Source organism: Chelonoidis abingdonii, chromosome 1, assembly GCF_003597395.2.
Source record: "Chelonoidis abingdonii isolate Lonesome George chromosome 1, CheloAbing_2.0, whole genome shotgun sequence".
NCBI classification, from domain to species: Eukaryota; Metazoa; Chordata; order Testudines; family Testudinidae; genus Chelonoidis; species Chelonoidis abingdonii.
This window is the reverse complement of record NC_133769.1, coordinates 292108972-292132520: the sequence shown is the minus strand read 5'-3', so window position 1 is coordinate 292132520 and position 23549 is coordinate 292108972. Positions and strand designations below refer to the sequence as shown.

At 40.7% G+C, this 23549-nt stretch overlaps 1 protein-coding gene across 1 annotated transcript in view; it reads left to right on the top strand.

The window, feature by feature from the left end:
* The first annotated feature begins 13276 nt into the window (after positions 1 to 13276).
* LMO7 (LIM domain 7) overlaps positions 13277 to 23549 on the top strand; it is a 197996-nt gene continuing 187723 nt past the window's right edge. Inside the window, exon 1 of the mRNA XM_075061540.1 lies at positions 13277 to 13428. Within this exon, the coding sequence (XP_074917641.1) occupies positions 13360 to 13428 (69 nt within the window). The 5' untranslated portion in view covers positions 13277 to 13359. The remainder of the gene's footprint in view (positions 13429 to 23549) is intronic.

Here is a 23549-nt window from a genome sequence, read left to right as displayed (position 1 = left end):
TCCTTAGAGGAGGTTTTGGAACAAATTGAGAAATTAAACAAATAAGTCACCAGGACCAGATGGTATTCACCTAAGAGTTCTGAAGGAACTCAAATGTGAAATTACAGAACTATTAACTAGTCGGTAACATAATTTAAATCAGCTTCTGTACCAGATGACTGGAGGATATCTAATGTGACTAATTTTTAAAAAGGGCTCCAGAGGTGATCCTGGCAATTACAGGCCTGTAAGCCTGACTTCAGTACCAGGCAAACTAGTTGAAACTACAGTAAAGCATGGTATTGTCAGACATATAGATTAACATAAGTTGTTGAGGAAGAGTCAACATGTTTTTTGTAAAGGGAAATCATGCCATTCCAATCTACTAGAATTCTTTGAGGGGGTGAACAAGCATGAGGACCAAGGGGATGTAGTGGATATAGTGTACTTAGATTTTCAGAAAGCCTTTGACAAGGTCCCTCACCAAAGCCTCTTATGCAAAGTAAGCTACCCTAGAATAAGAAGGAAGGTGCTCTCATGGATTGGTAACTGGTTAAAAGATAGGAAACAAAGGGTAGGTATAAATGGTCAGTTTTCAGAATGGAGAGAGGTAAATAGTGGTGTCCCCCAGGGGTCTGTTCTGAGACCAGTCCTATTCAACGTATTCATAAATGATCTGGAAAAAGAGGTAAACAGTGAGGTGGCAAAATTTAGATAATACAAAATTACTAAAGATAGTTAAGACCCAGGCAGACTGCGAAGAGCTCCAAAACTTGTACCATGTCTAGATTTTGGTAAATTTTCACAGGGATGGCAAAAGGCACATCTGACAACAGGGTGATTGCCCCTCACCAGCTTTCAACTCCCTGTTCCAAAATATGAAGCTGTTTATTACAGCTTCTCAACAAAACAATTTTTAACATTGTCAAGATGTATTTTCCCTAATCTCATTCTTGAAAATGTCATTGAAAGGCCTTAGAGTTCTTTCCATAGGCATGTTCTTGCATGTCTTGCTGAATCATAAGATGTAGTCCCTGACCCTTTCAATGGGTTCATCATACAGTTGACATCCCTTGATGGGCCATCAAGCAGGCTAGGCAGTGCTGATGCCAATCTGTCTGGGGGTGTCACCCAGATGCACAGCACAAGTTTGGAACTACAGACCTACCATACATATTTATAATTTACAATACAAAGATGATACAAACGTGATTATCATACTTGGCAAGTATAACATTTTTGCAGATACCTTACATGGCATATCTGGCACAACTCATTTCAATTTTACAGTAGGGATGTTCATAATATCCTAAAGTGTTCCCCAGATTCCATACAGCATCATACTGCTATCCTCTCCAAATGTGGAAACATACCATACAAATGTAACTGACAAGGCAAACTTTACATATACTGCTAATACTGTATTAGTCCCAATGCAAGTCTGCTTACTCTACTGCAAGTGACTCCAACCTGGCCCTTTTTTAGATTCTCCCTATTGGAACTACTGAATGTCAGATATTAGATCAGTGTGTCTGGAAGAGTGTGGAAAGACTTCCTTGTAGGTGTGGTATCATCTTCATTGCTTATTACCCCCAGTTCCTTCCTGAACATAGATTTAACTCATATTGTGACATACCAAGGTACAATCTAGATTAATGAGCAGCTGTGTCACTCGTGCCCTGTATCTTTGGTTGCCTTGCAATGCCTTGCTGAAATAGCTTCCACTTTGGTCATTCACAAATACCTTCCAGCATGCAAGCAATACCCTGAGTATCTGTGAAACTGCAGCCTGCCAGCCACAGTTGGGTTACAGTCTGGCTCTTACCAGCCTTGGTTATACTGCAGGGTGACCCCAACACACACCCAGTCCTGTAATCCCCATCCCTCTCCTGGACAATACAAAGTATGTTATTTCTGTAAAAATAATATGCCAGCTTATTTCAAATAATTTTTCAGATACTTCAATTTAAATACACTGGATTTGATAAAACAGTAAAACAAGTTTATGAACTCCAAAGAGAGAAATTTTAAGTGAGTACAAGTAATGAGGCATGAAAGTCAGAAATGGTTACAAGAAAAATAAAACAACTTGTACTCAAACTGTTAAATTCAAAGCAAAGTTTTCTCACCACGTGCTTTCAGTAGTCTTACTGACCAAACTTCATAGGTCAGGACCCCTTCTCCCAGAGCCCAACAAAGGTTCAATGAATGCAATGGGCAGGGAGAGAGAAGGAGATCCCTTGGGCTGTTTGTTCCTCCTTTTTATAGCTTAATTCCCTCTCTTGAAAAACGTTTCCAGCTGGGTGCCAGGAGACAAAATGTGTGTGGAAGGATGTTCCATGCTGCTTTTTATCACTTGTTTGAGCTTCCTTTTGTTTCCCTTCTTTCTTGATTACTCTGTTTACTGCTTAAATGCAAATTAAGCAGGCCACCCATTCCATTGTTTAAAACAGACCTGTTTGCCAACCTCAGTCTGGAACACGTGTTAACCCCATACAGCAGAATCTTATAACTTCATATACAATGTTGCCACACATATTTTATCAAGATAATATTGATCAGCAAATTATGAGTTTTCAAATAATACCTTACAAGGCAAATGTGACTGTAGTGCCCAGAGGGGTCACACTGAGAGTGCTTATTTAGGGCAAACTGCAAAGAATAGGGCAGACAATCCCCAAATATTGGTGGTTTATTCTAAAATTAGATTCACCAAGCCAGTAACCAAACAGCTTCTGTATTACCACACTGGTTACCAAGAATCCAAACTACAGTCCCCTTTAAGCAATCCAACTTTTAGCTCCCATCCAGACAGCAAATTTAGTGTAGTGAGATATTAAAAATCTTATTCAGCAAACTTAAAGTTCTATCAGCTCCAAGGGACCGGACGCATTGCCCACTGAGTCAATGAATATTTCAGATCTTACCCAAATACATGCTTACAGCCAATTCTTATGAATAGGGCTGTCAAGTGATTAAAAAAATTATTGTGGTTAATTGTGTGATGAAAAAATTAATTGTGATTAATCACACAATTAATTCCACTGTTAATAGGATACCATTTATTTAAATATTTTGGATGTTTTTCTAAATTTTCAAATATGCTGATTTCAATTACAATACATTATACAAAGTGTAGAGTGCTCACTTTATTTTGATTACAAATATTTGCACTGCAAAAAAAACAAAAGAAATAGTATTTTTCAATTCATCTAATACAAGTACTGTAGTGCAATCTTTCTCATGAAAGTTGAACTTACAAAGGTAGAATTATGTACCAAAAAACTGCATTCAAAAGTAAAACAAATGTCAAATTTTAGACCCTGCAAGTCCACTCAGTGCTACTTGTTCAGCTAATCGCTCAAACAAGTTTGTTTACGTTTGCAGGAGACAATGCTGCCCACTTCTTGTTTACAATGTCACCTGAAAGTGAGAACAGGTGTTTTCATGGCACTGTTGTAGCCAGTGTCACAAGATATTTATGTGCCAGATGCACTAAAGATTCATATGTTCCTTCATGTTTCAACCACCATTCCAGGGGACATGAGTCCATGCTGATGAAGGGTTCTGTTTGATAACAATCCAAAGCAGTGCAGACCGACGCACATTCATTTTCATTATCTGAGTCATATGCCACCAGCAGAAGGTTGATTTTCTCTTTTGGTGGTTTGAGTTCTGTAGTTTCCACATCGGAGTGTTGATCTTTTAAGACTTCTGAAAGCATGCTCCGCATCTCATCCCTCTCAGATTTTGAAAGGCACTTCAGATTTTTAAACCTGTGTTGAGTGCTGCAGCTATCTTTAGAAATCTCACATTGGTACCTTTTTTGTGTTTTGTCATATTTGCAGTGAAAGTGTTCTTAAAATGAACAATGTGCTAGGTAACCATCTGAGACTACTATAATGTGAAATATATGGCAGAAAGCGAGTAAAACAGAGCAGGGGACATACAATTCTCCCCCAAGGAGTTCAGTCACAAATTTCATTAACACATTTTTTTAATGAGCATCGTGAACATGGAAGCATGCCCTCTGGAATGGTGGCCAAAGCATGAAGGGACATACAAATATTTAGCATATGTAGCACATAAAAACCTTGCAATGCCAGCTACAAAAGTGCCATGCAAATGCCTGTTCTGAATTTCTGGTGATATAAATAAGAAAAGAGCAGCATTATCTCCTGTAAATGTAAAAAAAAATTGTTTGGCTTAGCGATTGGCTGAATAAGAAGTAGGTCTGAGTGGACTTGTAGGCTCTAAAGTTTTACATTGTTTTGTTTTTGAGTGAAGTTATGTAATAAAAAAATCTATATTTGTAAGTTGCACTTTCACAACAAAGAGATTTCACCTCATACAAATACTGCAGTGCATTGAAAAATATTATTTCTTCTGTTTATCATTTTACAATGCAAATATTTGCAATAAAAATAATTACATTTTGATTTCAATTACAACACAGAATACAATATATATGAACATGTAGAAAAACACCCAAAATATTTAATAAATTTCAATTGGTATTGTTAAACAGTGCAATTAAAACTGTGAGTAATTACAATTAATTTTTTGAGTTAATCGCATGAGTTAACTGAAATTAATCAACAGCCCCACTTACTAACTAAATCTAAGATTTATTAATAAAAAGAAAGAAGAGAGTTGCTATGGTTCAAAGATCAATATACCTACAGATATGAGTAAAGTTCTTAGGTCAGTTTCATAGCAGATATGGTGAGGCTGCTGATTTGTAAAAGTCTTTCTGGAATTAGTTTAAAAGGTTATAATCCAATAGGTAGTCCACGTGCAGAATTTGTTCAAATTCTTCCCTGAGCATTCCAGGGTGAATCCAGAGTAACCTGGAGAACTTACTTAGACTTCACCTGTCAAAGTTTAAGTTGATCTGAGATAAAGAGGATCAGGCCAGAATTGTTCTTTATGGTTGCAGCAAGCCATCATCACAGCAGGGCCTTTCTTGGACGAAAAATAGGTAATGTATGTTGTTGCTTTGAAGCTAATCTCTGTTTCCTATGCATACATAGGTAACTAGTTGTATTCATTAGCATACAGCCAGGACCGGCGTCAGGGTTTCTGGCACCCTAGGCGCCGGGCCATTCGCCGCCCCGCGCGCGGCTCTCGCAGCTCTGGTGGAGCTGCCGCAGGCATGCCTGCGGCAGGTCCACCGGAGCTGCAGGACCAGCAGACCATCTGCAGAAATGCCTGCGGCAGGTCCACCGGAGCCGCGGGACCAGCGGACCGTCCGCAGAAATGCCTGCGGGAGGTCCACCGGAGCCGCGAGACCAGTAGACCCTCCGCAGGTACAACTGCGGCAGCTCCACCGGAGCCGCCTGCCGCCCCCCCGGCAAAATGCCGCACCCCCGCCCCCATAATGCTGGTGCCCTAGGCGACTGCCTAAGTCGCCTAAATGAAAGCACTGGCCCTGCATACATCAATTAACCATTTAAACACTTCACGGGTAGTTTACCATGTGGAGTTACACGTTTCAAAGAGAAATGAGGACAGTAACATTATTACACTACAAGTTCCCTCTATATGATAATATCCTTTTTGGATCTCTGAATCAGCAGAATACAGTCATGAAGCATTATGAGAAAGGAACAGAACTCTAGCATCTACAAGCTAATTAGATCACATTGTTAAACTTCTAACAAAATATAAGTAAATGTAGATAACTACAATTAGTGTCTAACCTTTCATTCTCTAACAATATAAGCAAATGTATTAAAATTTCTAGTCCACTTAACATGTCTTTGATAACTATCTGCAAGGAATGGCCCTGTTTATCATTGCAATACCTCCTGTTAAGCTAGTATGGGTCATACACTGCTTGACCAGTCTGTCAGTGTTACAGCATACTTTGTACAGAGATTTTTACAATAGTGTAGGGTGTGAATACAGGGGTACATTCTGTCACAGTGTGGTATCTTCATTGTTTATTACCCCTAGTTCCATCCTGAACATACATTTCACTCAGATTGTGAAAGAAAACTGCTCTGCCTTTTTCATTTGTAGTGGAATCTGAAATGGCTACCTGCACAAGCAGAAGTCATGCTACAGATATGTGTCACACAGCACAAGTGCATAATGATTCTAGCTGTAATGGTACAAAGCCTCTACTCCATGAAATTGCTTCACATCAGAGAACTATCAAGAGTATTGACTCTGTAGCCACCATGTGTGACATATTTCCAGTGGGTAACAATACCTTACCTGAATCCATACATAGATTACTACCTCTCATTTCATTGTCCAGAGCCAATGGTAAGTTTGAAGTTAAACAGTTTGGACTTTCAGCTTCCATTCCTGCAACAGCTCTGTAATATTTGTACCTTTTTGTCCTGTACCATAATTTTTGCACAATGCTGCATATAATGTGATTGGAAGAGTCGTATCAGTAATAACTGTAAATATTAGAGTAACCAAAATACCACCAGCATGTGAACTTCCCTTTAGAAAGCCCAAATTCTGAGTGTAGAAAATTTGAAGATGCTTCAGCAAACTTAGAGAATACACTGTGTTGGAATTTGTTCCATGAATCAATGTCCCTAAATTCTGCCACATTTTTGTAGCAACTTCACCTTAATGTGCATAGAGCCACTACTGCTGAAACCCTAAAGCTTGTTTCTGACCTGATGCCTGAGTGAAGCTATTTCTACTGAGTTCAGTGTGACACAGGTGAAGTGTAGGAGCCATTTGTTCTCCTTTTACTGCTTGCTGCAACAAAGGTGAAAGATGTTCCTGGGCCTTGAAACAACTGAGTTTCTGGCAAGGTATTATTCTGGTCCTTTTGGTAAAGATTTACCTCTAGATGGCATTACCTAGTTAATTCCACTCATTCCTGAAGCTCCCTGTTGTATCCTCTCTGTTAGTTGCTGAAACCATAATCTTACCCTATGTTTTAAGTCACTTTTGCCTCAATATCCTTTGTTTGTCCTATTAGCGTGGCGTCAATGCCAGCTTCTTTCACTATTCAAAATCTCAGCATATATAAACTGCTATTGCACTGTGTTCCCAATGTATGATGACTGGGATGGAACTGCCTTTACCTCTTACAGTGGCAACCTAGTTGTTCTGTGGTGAGTGTTCTTGGGAGAGTGTACTGTGGCACTCTCCCAAAAAGTTCCTTGGGAGATATGGACAAAGATAGCATGTCTGGTTTGCCAGCAAAGAGAAAGTGTCCAACATGCAGTATAAAAGGCAGTTTGATCCAAAAGACTGTCAAACTGGTCTTCTATTGAGTGAGAATTTCAATAAAGAAATCTTAAAAAATGAACAGATGCAGGTACTTGTACTTGGCTTAAATGGTGCAAATTATCTGTCCTCCCACTACAGACCTTGTTGCTGTTCACCCAGCTTTAAGTGAGGGAAATTGACACATCAGGTACTTGTTTATTAATGCCCCATTTTCTACCAGCTACCCTGTTACCATCATAAAAAGTCTCCGTGAGAAATGTTGCCTGTGCATCTAAAACTCTGATCTAGTTTACAGCCAGAGATCAAATACGTTTTGTTGAGCAGCCAAAATTAAATTTATAATTATGATCTAAGGATTAGGACAATTTGCTACCTTTAGTGAAGTTGTACCAATGCTAGTCAAACAGAAGCATGAATAGATATGCTAAAAATCCAATTTGTGTATCATAGATTTGAATGTAAGGGATCAGATTTCATAATAGATATATTAGAAAGAAGCTCATAATAGCTTGAGGCAGGCAATTTGATTTTTTCAATATGCAACTGACTGAAATCCAAGTATGCTTTTTACAAGCAAACATATTTCAGTAAGAATGGTTGGAATTTCTCTCTCCTAACAATAATATTGTTCATCTAGTATGGTATGGCTTTCATTTATGTATACTCCAAAAACTTTTATCTAAGGAAGTTTTACTGCTTTCAGACTAGCCATACTATCATGAGTTAGTCTATTTGTTAACAATAGGAGCTGAGGATTCACAGTACTTTGTAAGATCTAGCTTTAAATGATTACTATTTATGCTTGGTATATAACTAAGTTCTTAAATGTATTTAAATCTAAAACCTTGATGGATGCTCAGTCTTTGTTTAATTCTGAGCTGATGGTGTCAAATTTGCAAATGAACTGGAGCTCAGCAGTTTGTCTTTGAAGTCTGGTCCTGAAGTTTTTTTGCTGCAGGATGGCTACCTTTAAATCTGCTATTGTGTGTCCAGGGAAGTTGAAGTGTTCTCCTACAGGTTTTTGTATATGGTCATTCCTAATATCTGATTTATGTCCATTTATCCTTTTCCATAGGGACTGTCCAGTTTGGCTGATGTACATAGCAGAGGGGCATTGCTGGCATATATTACATTGGTGGACGTGCAGCTGAGTGAACCGTCCATTAATGTAATATACGCCATCAGCTCAGGATTAAACAAAGATTGTGAATGGCTAGCCAACTACAAAAGCAGTTTCTTCTCCCTTGGTTTTCACACCCCAACTGCTAGAAGAGGACCTCATCCTCCCTGATTGAACTAACCTCGTTATCTCTAGCCTGCTTCTTACTTGCATATATATACCTGCCCCTAGAAATTTCCACTACATGCATCCGACGAAGTGGGTATTCACCCACGAAAGCTCATGCTCCAATACGTCTGTTAGTCTATAAGGTGCCATAAGACACACTGCTGCTTTTACAGATCCAGACTAACATGGCTACCCCTCTGATATCCTTAGTAGATACACCAAGCAAATTAACTCCCTTCTGTCGCTTAAGGGGATTCCTATAGGTCAGGGCTGAAGCAGAGTGGTGGGACTGTAGGGAAGCTTGCTACTGGAACATGCACCATAATCATTGTGTGTATAAAATGAGCAGTTCAGACTCCAGTACAGAATTCAGATCCTATCTAATGCAAGTAGTAAAAAGCCCTCCCCCTTCCTCAGATATCAAATTAACAGGCATCTTTTAGAATCAGTTAAAACCCTCATCTCCACAACATTACACTCAGGATTAAGTGTATGAAATATAACATAGATTAAAGAAATGGAAAATGTCCACTCAGGACTGGCTTAGGGGTGGACGGGCTGGGTGGTGTCCCAGAGCCTGCTCCAGAAGAGTACATATGCAATGTTTGGTGCCTGAGTCTCACCTTACCGCCAAGAGCCAGCTTGGCTTACAGAGGCAGTCGGCAGGCGAGCAGAGGCATCTGGAGAGGGCAAAGGAATCCAAGCTGTGGGGGGAGCAGTTGGACAAACAGCCAGGTCACTCCTTTGGAACAGGGATGCCCTTCCTCCCCCTACTCCGCTGCCTTGTGCAGCCGCTGCTCCTGTTTCCCCACTTCCTCCTGGCCAAGCTGATCACTGGGAGCATCCTGTCTGCTATGCAGAGTAGTGGAGGTGGAGAGGAGGGCTGATGTCGCAGTCTGCTCCTCCTTCTGCCCGTGTATCCAGTCTCCACTGAGCTGGATGGCAGGACATGGGGGAATCTGTGTTGCTGCCTCTCTGGGTCTGCAGCGGGAGCTGCCAGTGGCTGCTGGTGTCTGAACAAGCCTTTACGCTCCTGACTCTGAGTGCTTTCTTAAAGATATAGCTTACTGACACACTCACTGAAGCACACACACACTGTCTCTCACATGCACACACATATGCTCTCTCACACACTCCCCTCAACAGACACACTCATATGCTTTCTCACCACTCTCCAGCATACACTCTCTCACACATGCATGCTATCTCTCCCACACATGCACACTCCCACACACTTCCCTAACACTCACACACTATCTCACATACTCTCTCCCAAAACACACACACACACACACACAGTCTCCCTCGCACATTCCCCCCAACACACAATCTTTCTCAGATGCACCTTTGTATTATTATTGTTGTTGTTATTTCTTGGTACTTCCTTTCAAAATGTGCAATGCACATATATGCTCTGTAATTTTATTCTTTCAATGTTCATTAAGGATTACAGTACTGTTATTTTATTTTAGACCAGTCTGTGCATTTCATAATTTTATTTCTCTCTTATGCTTAAATTTAATTCTTTGAGTAGTGAGTTCTAAAATGCCTAACCCGTCCTGGCTAGAGTAATTATTATCACTTTTATGACCATATTGTGCTTTGTCATTCATTATTTAAAATGGTAAAACCAACTAATAGTATCTTTTTATAATGTAAATTTAGCTTGTACAAACCTTAGCAGTGCCAGTTTTAAAAAAATAGCTAAATACATAACTTTAAACACTAGGAAAGGGTGGGCAAATTACGGCTCAGGGGCCACATCCGGCCCTTGAGTTTCCGCCGGGGAGCAGGATCCGGGGTTCCGCTGCTTCTGGGAGCTGCTTGAGGTAAGCACCACCCAGAGCCTGCACCCCTGATCCCGCGCCCCAACCCCAGTCTCCCTCCTACCTTCTGAACCCAGCTTGGAGCACCCTCCTGCACCCCCAACTCCTCAGCCCCACCCCAGAGCCCGCACCTCCAGCCAGAGCCATCACCCCCCACCCCCGGATCCCAACACTCTGCCCCAGCCCAGAGCCCCCTCCCACACCCTGAACTCCTCATTTCTGGCCACACACCAGACCCTGCACCCCCAGCTGGAGCCCACATCCCAACGACCAATTTTGTGAGCATTCATGGCTCGCCATACAATCCGTACTCAGATGTGGCCCTTGGGCCAAAAACTTTGCTCACGCCTGCACTGGGAAGATGAAGGTTGCTTATTTTTAAATTGTATTTTTAGTTATATCTGTAAAATAACTTAAAATTTGTAAAAAAATAAATGTGGTTCCAAGTCTGATACTAATAGTAATGATGGAGTCAAATGTTAGTGAGTCATGTATACGATTGTGATCAGTAAACATAAATGCCAAAATAATTAGAAAAATAATTTCCCCCTTCTTAATAAAAGAGAAAAAAATCCTTAACTGAGTATGAAAATTAAGTAAATACGTTTTTAGTGGAGTGAAAAACAATTGATTAAAACAGAGTAGATAATGGCAGAAACACAGAGTGTGCCAGAGAAAGTAAGCCAATTTTATTTATATTTATTTATCTCTTCTAAAGATAGTGTACAAAGTATTAAATTTGTGTTTCTGATATCTGTGTTAAAGCTCCAGAACTGATACTTCAAGGCTTCGGACTGGGCTGTCTTCATGTATTATCTCCTGATTGTTCTAAATTTGCATATAAATTTAAAATATGGTTTAATTGGTGCTTGTATATATATATATTCCCTTTCTTTCTATAGGAATTAGATAAAGAGCTTTGGTCAGCTAATTTCTAAGATGCTATCTGCTAAAAAAACAGTTTTCAGGGGCTTAAGTAGCTGCTGGATAAAGTTGCCCCCCCATCTGAAATGGCACCCCTGGTGAGCCAGGAGTGGCCACAGGGCTCTGGGAGAGCCATGGGCTCTGGTAAGATGAAGCCCCTGTGTGCAGGCCAAGCAGCAGGAACCTCAAGCCACAGCAACAGTGCAGAAGTAAGGGTAGCAATACACTATATACCATGCCATCTTACTTCTCCACTGCTGCTGCTGGTGGTGTTGCCTTCAGAGCGGGGCACCCACTCAGCAGCTACTGCTCTCCAGCTGCCCAGCCAGTGCTTAATTTATGCTGGGGCTGAGCCGTGGCACCTCTTTCAATTCAAATTAAGCATTAGGGGAAGGCAGCGGGGCCCAGAGGTGATGACGAGCCATGGGGGCCAAGTCATTAGGGAGGTGCTCACAGAGCCCAGGGGCGCCAAATTGCAAGTTCGCCCAGGGCACCATTTTCCCTAAGGCTGACCCTGTGTCCACCCTAACTAAAGGAGTTCAAAGAGTTGCTATGTATCAATTAGAGCTAAAAGGGAAAAATCTTTCAATTTGAAACACAGGGGGATGGGGTTGGTGGTCCCAGGATACTGGAATCTTGCCTCTGGCATTTTTACTTGTGCCTTTGGAGACAACACAAGGAATGACTGACAAAGAGACAATATAGAATGCTGTCCCCTTCTCTTTGGACTGCCACACAAGTCCTTACTCTCTCAGATTCAACAGGAACAATCATTGCAGTCTGTACCCTAACACCACCCTAGCTCCCATGGGTGATAACCGACATGGGCCCTATGCATCTGCACTTCGGGCTTTTTGGAAGAGTGTATGAGGGCTGAACAGTAGCTAACAGCTTAGCACCATTTCATGCGAAAGGAACCCAAACAAGTAATCCGTGTTTGGAGCCCTGCCCGGCAGTGCTTGGGCTGGGGGTGGCCTTTTTTTGGCCAAGGAGGCAGTGGCACACTCCTGCTCTTAGGAAAGACCCCCGGGGGTTCTTGGCTCCCCAAGCAGCACAAGGGAGGCGGATGTTCCTTTTAAGGACTTTAGCAGAAAGACGCGCCCTGTGCCGATAGCAAACTGCAGGGCACTCAGGGTCTCTCCACCTGGGCTCTCGGCTGAAGGTGGGGGGAGGAGGGCTGCTTGCCAGGGCAGGTCGGGAGCGATCCCCGCTTCGCTCCCCTGGCGGCGCTGCGCGGGGAGGGGGCGCTGCAGAGCACCTGCATGCGCGGCACAACCAGGGTGCCAAGGCGAGGCCGGCGCGTCCTTCAGGGGCGCTTCTTTTACCTGCCGCCAGGTGGGGTCGGGCCGCTGCGTCCCGGGAGCGGGAGGGACGCTTGGAGCCAGGGCGTGAAGAGCGGAGCCGCCAGACTGCGCTGCAGCGGGGGAGAGTCGGTGCGGGCGAGTAGCCGCAGGTAAGAGACGCGCGGCTGGGAAAGCGAGAGCGGGGCGAGGTTCAGTCTCCGCTCGGCATTTGTGGGTGGCGAGCGGCGCCGGGAAGTGGGGCTGTCGGGAGCTATCCCCGGTGCGTGGCGGAGCCACTACGCGGGGCGCGGGCTGGGCGCATAAAGCCAGCCAGGGCCCCGCTGCTAGGGCTGTGGGGGGAGCCCCTCCGCCGCCCCCCTCCTCCAGCCAGGCTGCAGCGGGCATATCCCAGCCCCGGCCTTTCCAGACACTTATCCCCGGGGACGCAGAGCTGAACCCCTAACCCCGGCGTAGTGAGTTCGTTCCCCCGCGGAGAGGAGGCGGTGGCTCGCGCCCCCAGGGCTGGAGCAGCGGCCAGAGGCTGGCTGACATTCTGGGGGTGCTGGCGGGGGGCGGAGGGGAGAAATGCGGTTTAAGAAACTTTCCCGCCCTCTTCTCAGCCCCCCCGGCTGCCTCGGGATGACTCGGATTTGGTGTCCAGACAGCGGCTTCTTCAGATTCTTGTGGTTTTCGGAGCCTTCCCAAACTCCCGGGGAGGGGGCGGGGAGGAGCTGACGGGAGCGTTCAAAAGCCCTAGCGGAGTCTCCAGCTCCAGTCCCACCGGAGCGGCGGCGTTGCTGGGGGTTGCCACTGATCTCTCGCTTCTCCACCCCTTTTCTCTTGGTTCCCAGCCATGGAGGGGAGAGAAGATGCCGAGGGCAGCTGCGATGTAGCTTTTGCTGAAGCTCAGAGATGGGTGGAGGTGAGAGCATTTTTTTTAAAATTGTCTTTATTGGTTGCCTTGCTTTATAGCTTGGGTCTCATACACGAGCTGCTAAACATTCCCCGTAGACCGGGGGACTCCTCTTCGCTGATAAGGTGGCGTGCAGCGCTGATGGAGCTTAGGCGCTTGTAAACTTTAGCGTTTGTCCGTCTCTAAGTGCTGGAGGAAGACATGCCCACTGCTCTTCAAGGTATCCCTGCTCCCGGCCTTGCCACACGGGTTATGTTTGTTTTCCACTGATGCTGTCTGGGGCGTTTTAAAGGAAACAATAGGGTCCGCATTCTTCTAGTAGAGAATCTGATGAGCTCAAAGCCTGGGCGGGGGGAGAAAGCTGCATCTGTGGGCAGGACTGAGGTTGTGTGACCCACTTGGTTTGTGAAGGCTGCGAGTTCAGAGCAAGTGACTGAAGAGAAGCTACACCGTAAACCGAAGATTTTTTTTTTTTTTATGTATTTGTTTTAGGGGGTAGTTGAGGGAAGCTTGACCTGCAAGAGACGTGCTTACAAACTTTCTAACTTCGTGAATAGCTGCAGTTTATTATAGGTAGAATGTGTTATCAAAAGCTTCCCGGTCTCATAACCATTTAAACGCAAAAATAAACCCTTCCATTAAAGGATACCAGAGCTTTACTCCTCTAATTACCATTTACAGTTTTTTCGTTCTTTTCCTGGGACAGCTTTTGATAACCCTCCCCCCCCCCCCAGTCTACTGGAAATTATGGGTAACCTATACCTGTGTGAGTTGAAAACTCGGATTCTTTGTTAATAGAACTTTGTTTATGTATAGTCTGATACCAGGACTTCTCTGGCTTATGCCTGTGGTCACTGTACAGAACAGTATGTAAAGGGAGGATTGTTCAGTGGATGATCTAGAGTTTACATATTGCTAGTATGAATTACAGTGATAAACTACACCAATCGCATTACTCACTGACATACAATTGCAAGGTATGTGTTCAAGGCAAGTTACTGTTCAAGATGAGTACACTAACTTTAGTGCATTTCTATAAACTTTAGAGAGGCTAATACTCTGGCTCCATCTTCAATCATTTTGTATGTTTATAAACTTTTTTTTAAGTGTATATAGTAACTTATAATTTTTTGACTGTACACATACTTCAAAATACTTTTTTTTAAAAAGCTAAATAGTCAAAGAAACAACTTTAATTTTTCCTTTGCTTACTTGTCAAGTCCTGGTTTCAGGGTTCTCTTTCCTGTTTGCAAATTGATGACATCCTGGTGCCTAAAACTATGCAGGGGTTGCACAGGATTATCAATTCAGGACATGGCAAGTAAATGAATTGGATTTTTTTTAAATTAATGTCTAGTTTGCATCAATTTAGGGGTTTAAAGTAATTTTTAAAGCATTTCTGTACTCCTGCTTTAAGAATAGCTATTTTAAAGTCAGTGCAATTTATACTTAATTACATTAACTCACTTGAATAAAAACATATTTGAAAACCTAACTTTTAAAAAAAAAATTCCATTTAACATTGGCTAGTCATACCAACTGAATAGTCTTCTCTTCTACTGATAGTAGCAAACAGAGAGGAGTAGCAAGTGTAAAGTATTCGGTGGTACTTGCATAGTGTAAAAACAGAGCTTTAAACTTCTATTTAGCTTGTGTGATATAATATAAATATGCTTTGCTTCTGAATTATGAATTCTTTCTTTAGCACTTAGTAATCTGACCTGCCTGGATAACATTCAGATTTTAAATATAACATATTTTCAACACCTTTATTATAACCTATTTAAAAAATTTAAAAAATCATTTTATGTTCTGGGCAAATGTAAATTTAAATGTATTTACTTTGAAATTCAAGCTTTGCTTTAAACCAATTATAGTCTCTTTTGCTATGTATTGTTTTTAATTAAATCCAGTTACAAAAAATACAGAGAAGTCACTTGGTATTAGTAACTTTGCCTATATCAATTAACTTTATAGGGCCAATAACTGAGAGAGAAGTTTCCTGATAAGATAAACTTTCAACAGTATTACACACTAGGGAACTTTAGTGTGAACTAACAGGCCAGTTACACAGATCAGTTAGTGTGCAACATGTTGCATGTTAGAATTCACACCCATCTAGTATGTGTTGCTGCACTGTGTAGACAAGTCCTTTGACCTGAAACTTGTGTTTGGTTAAGTTAGTATGAACAATTCCTTACTCTATGAAATCCTAGTGAAATACAGCAACATGAATCTATTAGACAGTAACATTTAAAAATAGATCAACCTAGGTGGATGCTGTTGGGTGCTCTGCATTTCTGAAAATCAGGCACGTTTGCATATATGTATCCAGGAGCCTCTAGTTAGGCTTCTATTTTTGAAAATCTTGCCTACATCTTTAGATCAACAATTTTCTTGCAGTTTAAACTTAGTTACTTTGTTAGAAATGTTTGCTTGCTTTGAGGCGTTTTTTTCACTTTGCAGTCTTTTTACATGATGAGGAGAACAACAAAGGAAAGGTGTTTAAAGTAGTGCTAATGCTGGTAAAGGGAAGAGGTCACTTCTGACCACTGAGAAACAGTACATTAATTGAGAATGCAGTAAAGGGCATATATAGTTCACCAAGTGCAATTTTCAGTGAAATCTGGACAGAGTTCCATGTTCTAAAATGTTTCTTTGCTGAGCACAGAATTCAATATTCTAGTAGGAGATTGACCATTTTCAGAGAGAACATAAGAACAGCCATACTGGGTCAGAACAAAGGTCCATCCACCCCGGTATCCTGTCTACTGGCAGTGGCCAATGCCAGGTGCCCCAAAAATGAGAGTGAAAACACCGGTATTGAGAGTAGTAGTGATCAAAGTGATCTCTCCTTGGAATTTCCATCTCCCCCTCTGACAAACAGAGGCTAAGGACAACCATGTGTTGCGTACCGCATCCTGGTAATGAGGGCGGCGAGTGTTAAATGGATTTAACCTCCATGAATTATATCTAGTTTCTTTTCAAACGTGAACGCTTTTGCCTGGTTTTTATTACATCTAGCCTTTTTCACAATCTTCTCGGCATAGGTAAGTTTCCAAACAAGGTGACAATGAGCGCTTTGTGGGAAGAAGAACTTCCTTTTATTTGTTAACCGATAACCCATTAATTTCATTTGGATGGTCCTAGATTCTTGTTTTAATATATTTATGAGAAACAAGTAAAAATAACTTTTCCTATTCATTATTCTCCACCACCACTCATGATTTTATCATAATCTTCTCTTATTGGCTGGACTCTTCTCTTAGTGTTATCCTCTTTTTATTCCTCTCAGCTTGATAATTTATATATATAGCTAGATCCTTTATGGACCTCTGTAACATCTTCTCCTCATATGGGACCTGTTCCAAACCCCTAATCATTTTAGTTGCCCTCTTCTGAACTTTTTCTAATGCCAGTATATCTTTTCTGAGATGAGGAGACCACATCTGTACGCAGCATTCAAGATGTTGGCGTGCCATGGATTTATATAAAGGCAATAAGATATTCTCCATCTAATTCTCTTTTTTAATGATTCCCAACATCCTGTTTGCTTTTTTGACTGCTGCTGCACGCTGCATGGACATCTTCAGAGAACTATCCATGATGACTCCAAGATCTCTTTCCTAATTAGTTGTAGCTAAATTAGCCCCCATCATATTGCATGTATAGAGTTAGATGGTTTTTGGAGCCTCCTAATTTTTTCAGTGGCAGAGAATAGTTTGTATGAGTGCAAAATGAAAACCATTTTCAGGCATCCTTATGCAGACAATTTTCGAAACCAAAGCACAGTAGAACATTAGGTTTATAGACCATTATAGCTGAGACCTCTGGAATCCCCCAAATCTATACAATAACAGCCATTGCCAGTCATGACTATACAAAGTTTGGTTTTAATTTCACATCTTGGTTGGATAGATGAGTGCCAATTGCAGTTCGCATAAATTGCTGATGTGAGAAACACCATCTTCAAAATATTATTACAATGGGGTAGAGGTATCCCTTCCCAAGGCCAAGATCACACAGCAAGTCTATGGCAAAACCAGGAATAGTGTAGAACTCTGCTCTCTTAACATCCTGAATTTTAACCACAAGACTATCCTTCATCTCCTCTTCTAACTAGGCAATAATCTGAATAGCTCTTCTACTCCTGTTGAACTCAGTATGGTTCCTGAGATGCCTGCTAGTGTAAAGATAGTCTAAGGGATCAAAGGATTGGCCTGAGTTTGATAGATGCAAGCTTAACCCTTTCCTTCCCCACTGCTTCAAGATGTGTGAGTAGACTACTTCCCTCCTCAACCTAAAGACTCTTTCTGTGAATCTCGGAAAAGGTGTCTACTTAGCACTACAGATTGTAATGTCAGGTGTAGGGATAGGAGGTGAGCCTTTGGTCTGCCCATCAAAAATTTCAGAAGGAAGGGTGGTTCTGGATTGCTAATGACTCCACTAGAACATATGTAGGTAAAGCAGCGGAGATATCCATTGTCTTATAAAACTATTATTTTATTTGAGTTCCACATCTGTAATGAAACCAACTCTCCAAGTGAACTTCTCAGTTTGAAATTGTTCGTTGAAACAGTTTGAATCCTTACCAGCAAAGGTCAAGTATTATTTGCCTTATGGGTGTCTAACTAGAATATAATGATTTTTATAGTAGTAAATCTCTACTTGGCAGTAATCCATGCAAATCTTGGGGTTTTTTTTGGGGGGGGGGGGTTGGGGAGTTCTTAAAAGAACAAAGTTTCACTTCAGTGGCTTATGTGACCTGTAGATCTATAACACAACTTTGACTGGTCCACTTAAGTGAACATAGATGGGCCAAGCAATATTCAGCATTGCAAAATGTCAGGGGGCCTCTTCTGACCTATGTCTGTGGATTTTTATCCCCATTAATGAGTGGATCTAGAGTTCTGAAAATAGTTACACATTCTGAGAACCATTCCTTATAACTCTAACCAAGAATGTTAGAGTTATAAGGAAGATCAGTTCTGTGCTACACTTCTTGTGCGGGAGTATTGCAGTGTAGCAGTGATGTAAATTAGTGATCTAAAATTTTATTTTAGAGTACTTTTTATACTACAGGTATCTTAAAACAAAATCCTACATATTTCATTTCAATATTAGTGGCAGAATGTTTCATCTTGAAGATAGAACTTACTGTTAAAAAGATGACCAGAGTTAGTTAAAGTAACCTTCCAATTTGAGGATACTGTCTAAGGATTGAGTCCAATGAAACCATCGTTTCACATGTGGTCACCAAATGACTTTGTTTGTGGAACTTGTTATAAAGCCCGCATGTCTACTGTATATTTTCATGGCTTCTGCCAGTACAGCAAAGATGACTAGCTGGGATGTATTTCTTGCATTTTCTTAAAAATCCTCCCTCATTCTTTTCAAGCATGGATCTAATATATACAGTCTGGTTCAACAGATGGGACAAATGAGTGTAGAGATGTTAGGCATTCCTGTCTCATTTCATTGCCTAGAGGTACGTGATCTGAACAGACTATTAGTTACCTCAATTGTGCTACCCATGATGTAAAGGTTTTGCCTGGCTCCAAATAAAGTATGCCCAGGTTGCATGCTAAAAGCCCATCAATGTCCTGAATGTTTTCAGAATGAAACTGTATAATTGAAAAGTAAAATCTGTATGTTGTGCTGCCTGTACTATATCTATTATTGAGTAATTCTAGGATCAAACCATAAAACCTGGGTGGGCTAGTTTCTGGAGACCTTTTTATAGCTGTGCTGTCAAGTCTTGCCTGGGTTCTTAATGTCTACATAAGGGATGGATTTAAGCCTCTATTAAGTAAAAGCATCAATATTTCATTTTTTCTGTAGACTCTTGGCCATGGGTTCTTGCATGGAATAAATCAAAACTTATCCAAATTAAGGTATGAACATGGACTGCCACTGCAGATATACACTTTAAAGTAAATAGTGATGAAAATAAAATTTTAGAAGTAACCTTACTCTGATCTGTTCAAAACTATGAAAGTGACTGTCAAGAATTTCATACAGCAGAGATGGTAAGAATGTTTCGGAACATGATGGCTTAGCTCTTCCTAGATTTAGCTGAAATTCTCTTTTCTGAGTAATGCAGTGTCACAGTGCTGTGTGTGTGTTTGGAAGTGTCAGGGAGAACTATTGGGATGGTAATTTTGTTCTTTGAGAATATAAAGATATTTTAGTGAATTGGTAAGTTGTTTTTTTTTTTTTTTTTACACTTTAGTCAGGATTTTGTATAATGTTTGTTGCTTGTCTTCACAGTTCTGTAATATGTGTGCATTATAGAACTTTAGTTGAATTTGCAGTGCTTCTCAGTAGGTTTTGCAGACATATATTGGTTTCTTTTATTCATTATAGCTGCCTTCGCATTTTTTGGTATTTCTCTGAAATCTTACCACTAGATGCTTATATTCAGCATTTTTAGTGATATTCATCAGCTTTAGGAAATCTTCCTAGCTGTATATCTACACTTTCTAATATTTGGGTTATGTAACATTTTCTTTAGTCGATCTTTTGGACTAGACTGATGTGTTTAGATTATTTACTTGTAGTTTTCTTTTGTTCTCAGTTAGTTAGCCAAGCTACCAGCTACAGTCAATCATGGAACTATTATTACTTCTCTGCTTCTGTGTTCTTGAACTGTGACCTGAATCTTTCATCAGTTTTGTGGGGCCACTTACATTTTCCTTCCATGGTTCAGAAGTGAACAGACATCAGATAATATCTTCCATACTCAGTGCTCTTGTTAGTTTTTTCTGTACTGGAATAACTTCCTTCATTTAACTTTTTTTCTCTATCAAACATACTACTTTTTTCATCCAAAGTTTTGAAGTTTTTAATGAGCACTTGGGTGTATTATATTTAATACAACCTTGCAGAGTTGTGGAAAATGCTTGGATTCTATTGTGTTATAGAAACCAGACACATTCCAGCTGTTCTTGTAACCACTGCTCTCTTCCTTTAGACTTCCTTATAACAGTAATATAATCTACTGAAGAACAGGAGTAAAAGGCAAAAGTGGTTATGAGATATAATATGTGTGGTAAAACCTTTTTTTTTTAAAAACATTACTAACTTTTCCAGTTTTTAAGTTACTTACTGTTGTGTAAAAACTACCAATATTCACAGAATCAATAGGCTACAAATACTTCTGTTAGTTTAAGCAAATGTACTTTCAATAGCCTATATGTTGGAGAAATGGTTTCAGGAAGCTGTTTCTGTTTTGGGATCCTTGCACATTGTCATTTTAAAAATGCATAGCTTTACAGGACTACAGTGTATACTCTTATTTTAAACAGTGATTTTTTTCCTTTTACCCTTTGAATTCTGTAAGCAAAAGTGAGTGTAGCTAGTGCTAGGAGCTTTTAATGAATAGAAAAATCTAAGATTTAACTTTGGTGCAAGCCATGACACAATAAAGTAGGTGCTAATTTTGGTTGATACTTGACTATAAATCTTATTTTTATATCTCATCAGTGTCCTGGAAAATTACTGTTTAACCTTCCAGCACTGTTGTTTTGCGTGTGGGGTCTGAAGTACCTGGTGTTCTCTAAAGGATAAAATCATTGTGAGGGTCATCTTGTTTGATGGTGAGTGTGCTGTGTGTTTCAATGATGTACTTTTGTAGCAGCCAACTGGAAGGGCCCTAGCTTATTCTCTGGAGAAAATAAAGCTAGTATACTGTTGTGAGGAAATACCTTTTCATTCCATTAACGAAAAGAACCAATCTGTGAGTCTTTAAGATCAGTGGCATCTAAAATGGACACACAAAATATTCATCTAATAAATTTAAAGAAGATTTATATTGTTGAAACTTTCTGAAGCATAACATATTCAAGTATTATTAATCCAAAGCTCTCAAAGCATCTGATTGACTTATAAATTGGCTTCAGCTATGGCAGAAGTTGAGTTGCTGGATTTTTTTTTTTTTTTAAACTGGAATCCCTTTGTTTAGGAAATGATGCATTCTTCTATCTGGCTTGCTGGTTCTGAATGGATCATTTCAAGGGCCCTCAGATCTAGTCATGAGTCTTCTTTGCTACTCTTCATTATCAATACCTCCTTTATTTTTACATACATTTTTGATGCAGAAATATTAAATAGAAATTTTATTTGTGTAAATTACCATTCGGAATAGAAGCTTATTGCAGCTGATGGGCAAATATTCCCCTCCAGCCATGGAAAACTTTAACAACTTTTTTCTTAGCAATCAAAAATTGTTGTTTTACTGATGGGAGGAGGGAATCAATTTTCAACTAAAGCAGATGCTTTCAGTGAAAAATTGTCCTAGAAAAAATTTAATTTGATAAAAAATCACATTTTGCATTGAATTTTTTTGAGAAAGTCTTACATCTTTAGATTTGTTCTCAGTCCAAAGATTGAACCTTGGTAAAGCAGGAATGTCCATCTATATTTTTATTTGGGGAGGGGGGCAGGAGAGGAGAGAATAGCTCAGTGGTTTGAGCATTGGCCTACTAAACCCAGGGTTGTGAATTCTGTCCTTGATGGAGCCATTTAGAGAACTGGGGTAAAAATCTGTGTGGGGATTGGTCCTGCTTTGAGCAGGCGGTTGGACTAGATGACCTCCTGAGGTCCCTTCCAACCCTGGTATTCTATGATTCTAATTATGAGCTACATAGGAAATAAAACCAGCAGAGAGAGAATGAAAAGGAAGAAAACATTACTGTGGCAGTAGCTCTCCTTGCTGCTCTACAGGTATGCTCAGTGACAGGGGTAGCCTGTGGAGGAGCTATATAACCAACCAACTTAATAATGCTTTGGATTGGTGCACTAGCAACCACTGTTGAAACAGATGAAGATTCAGTTCTGGAGGTGGCAATTTACTATATTAATTTTTTTGCATTTCAGTGGAGATTGGGGGGAGATGGCTATTCCAACCTCAGAGATCTCTGGTGGTAACTCATTTAAATGTATTCTCTTCCCTCTATACCCAAACAGAGAGACTGGGTTCTCTATCATGTATGGCCGGGTGTTGTTGAGGTGAGGACTAGTTCCATTCATGAGAAGTAGTAGGATATCAGGAAGGGAGGGAGAAATCTAAGGAAGAGGTATGAAATCAGATTAGCCTAGACAAGTAAATTCTACCTGTAGAATCCCTGTGCTTTATTGCAGTCACAAAATAAGCAGTCCAAGTATGGGAGGTGATTGGGTTTAAATGTCTTTAGAAGCACATTAAAAAAAAATACTTCACATTTTACTGTGAAACTAAGTTCATGCTTGGCTGCATGTCTACTGTATTTTGAGTGTCCTTGGTCACAATTGGCATGTAGTTGCAGCATGTGTCCCTGACTCACTTCCTCCTATTATTTCAGTCCCTGCAGCCGCATAGTGGGTAAACATTGAGAGATAGGGAGGGACATATTTTACAGATGTTAAACAAGGACAAAGTTTGAATTTGCGTAAGGGAATGCAAATATAATGAAGGCATTTATAGAGGGAGTGATGTGATCTGAACAACAAGTGAGGGAGATTAATTTGGCAGCAGCATTGTGGATGAACAGAATAGAGTAAGTTGGGTATTCTGTAGATCAGGTAAAACCTACCTTTTCAACGATGTTGCCGCCTTCCCCATAGCATTGCCAATTTTGGATGGAGGTATTCTTGGAGGTTTCATCACGTGACATAATCTCTAATTAAAGATTAATCTGTAATTCCTGGAGACTTCAGGGCAATCCTGGAGGTTTGGTGACTCTTTCCCATGAATTGATATCTTAAAAATAAATTAGCCCAGTTGTCTTTCTGTTCTGGGATTCTACACTCTTACATTTTCTGTCATAGTTAAACAGTGCTGAACTTTGGCTGTAGAAATGTCTGTGAAAGAGAAAAGTAAGTTGCACTAAACTAGGCAGGGGAAGACCAAGTCATGGGAAAGGGTTTTAAGCCTGGCAAATTCCGCTGTCCCCTTCCTTTTTTGCGTCTGTCTTTGAATTAATACAACACATTCTTATCTTTAAATTAGGGTCTTGTATTTCCCTGAATAATAAGTTTAATGAATTTGATCAAAATAAAAATATCCGCTGTATGCCTCTAACAGAACGTGGTGGTCTCCTTATTGGTGGGTTAGCATATCCATGCAGAGTTCCTGGAACAGTAAGACTGGC